The sequence below is a fragment of the Lottia gigantea genome (genome assembly GCF_000327385.1).
Source record: "Lottia gigantea unplaced genomic scaffold LOTGIsca_16, whole genome shotgun sequence".
NCBI classification, from domain to species: Eukaryota; Metazoa; Mollusca; class Gastropoda; family Lottiidae; genus Lottia; species Lottia gigantea.
This window is the reverse complement of record NW_008707965.1, coordinates 1,706,852-1,709,128: the sequence shown is the minus strand read 5'-3', so window position 1 is coordinate 1,709,128 and position 2,277 is coordinate 1,706,852. Positions and strand designations below refer to the sequence as shown.

Sequence of the window (2,277 nt, the reverse complement as noted above, 5' to 3'; positions counted from 1 at the left end):
TACTTCGCTGCGTGCAAAGATAAATAAGAACCGTGTAAATTCTGAAAAGACTGAAATTATACAATGCTCAGTATAGAAACTGTCGCCTTCAAGCTTCTAAATGCTAGTGAGTAAGAATATACGTACAAGTTACATCTAAATGGTAACTGGTGAGAAAAACCTCACTAAAAATGCTATGGACTAGTAGTGTTATTTGTTATCTAGCTAGTAATGTATAAAGCTGGTAGTTTATCGTATAAAGGCTGGTATTACAATAATAGGGTGGAGATTTTACTTCTTCTATTGACACGACCAACTTAACACTCTATTTCCTGTACGGATTGGATAAGCGCGTGAACGGCGCGAGCTAGGGCCCGGGCATTAGGATATCTACGAGTGTATTTATTTTAGTGTGTTACAAGTATTGCTCATTCTATAGTTCTACACTACATTTCTATATACAGAAATCATGGAGTCACCCACGGGACAACATATGAGGGACATGCTGCATACAAACCCATCCCCCGGGCTTTCAGTGTCGCATCCGTTAAATTTAATGAACAAACTTCAAAAACCAATGAGTTATTCGTCGCCGCCACCGGTTCCATGTAATCCTGAAAATAATGTGTGTAAATTGATAGAATATCGTGGTGCCAAAATCGCTGCATTTGTTGTGGATTCGAGAGAATTGATATGTTTACCGCAAGTTTTTGAATTGTTTTTGAAACATCTTGTTGGAGGACTACATACAGTTTATACAAAACTAAAAAGATTGGATGTGACACCAACTGTCTGTAATGTGGAGCAGGTCCGAATTCTCCGTGGACTCGGAGCCATTCAACCAGGCGTCAACAGATGTAAACTTATTTCTTGTAAAGAATTCGATCTGCTGTATGAGGATTGCACAAATTCAAGGTAGGCCTTTTTGATTTTCACCTGAGACTTTTTTCCACAATTTTTCTACTGTTATAGAAGCAATACACACAACGCCAAATTCATAATTCATATTTCAAGTACGATATAATTGAACCGTCGTAGGTGTTTTAAGGCTGTTCAGAAAGCGATTTGCAAAATCTTATTGTGATACTTATAGCGTCATTCGTAACTTACAGGTGTGCTATTTTGTGATTATTTTGCCGTGTACGTTTTAAGGCTGAACCAATGCATTATCTTGGAAATCTTGTTTGTATCAAATTCTTACTTCGAAATCCTCCAAGTCAGTTTTTATCAGTAGGAAATATTATTCGGCCAATTTTGAAGTCAACGCAACCCCTTGTTATCTTCAAGAATTTCAGTCGGCTAATTATCTCATATAGATACTGCTGTTTTTATCTTATCGGGAAATTTCAAAATACTAGATTTTTGATATTACGGCATTATAACAATTATAGCTATAATATATAAAAGTACACATTCATATATTGACTTTCAAATTCATATAAAAATCATTGAAATTATGAAATTGAAAAATATATGAAGTAATAATAAATTGAGCGTAGAAGTAAACAAATATACATATATACATATACAATGAATATGTTTAAACAAAGGTGATTTAAAAGTGTTAAATATGTATCAATTTACACTTTGAAAAATGTATTATTAAATAACACATAGGTAGAGAAGGTGTGTATTGATATAAGTATATATATATGTATTTGCAGTCCAAAACAAACTAAACGAAGACAATGGCTTTGAGATTTTTATCATTAAGGTGCGGTTTAGTTTATCAGGTTATGTAGTAGTTGTTTGAGCTAGTTTTTGTGTGATTTAAGATCTATTTCGATTTTCTTCTAGCTATTTTATGAGAATTGTAATTTGAAACTATTACTATTTAAACATTGTACGTTTTACATGTGAGGCACGGAATATTTAGATTATACAGTTTCAAATTATGTACCCAAAAAAAACCATCGAGATCTTCCAATTTGAGTATAAGCTTTATGCAAATGTAGCACAAAGATAATATTCTAAACGTGAACAATAACTATGTATAAATTTGCAATGATATATTACGAAACGCTAAAGAATAACCATTTCCCGATTTCGAAAAACAGCCAGAAAGAAATAAATACGAGCAAGAATTAGATTGATTTATTACGAAATTTAAAATGTACGGTGTGAAAACATCAAATGATAATATTCATCTCGTTTGACAATTGTATCTGTATTTGAAATACAACTGAATGTATTGTAAATGTATTTTATTATTGATAATACAAATGATATTTGTAATTGATTGGTAACAATGTTGTACAATGTATGACAATAGCCGAGGTATAATATATTATATCAGTT

The 2,277-nt window shown here is 32.2% G+C and overlaps 1 protein-coding gene across 1 annotated transcript; it reads left to right on the top strand.

Moving 5' to 3' along the window:
• Window positions 1–580: 580 nt before the first annotated feature.
• Window positions 581–895, top strand: LOTGIDRAFT_78816 (hypothetical protein; the record flags this gene model as incomplete). Its single annotated transcript, XM_009050971.1, has 1 exon — window positions 581–895. A coding segment is annotated over one exon (315 nt), but the record flags the coding sequence as incomplete, so codon positions are not given.
• Window positions 896–2,277: the final 1,382 nt, after the last annotated feature.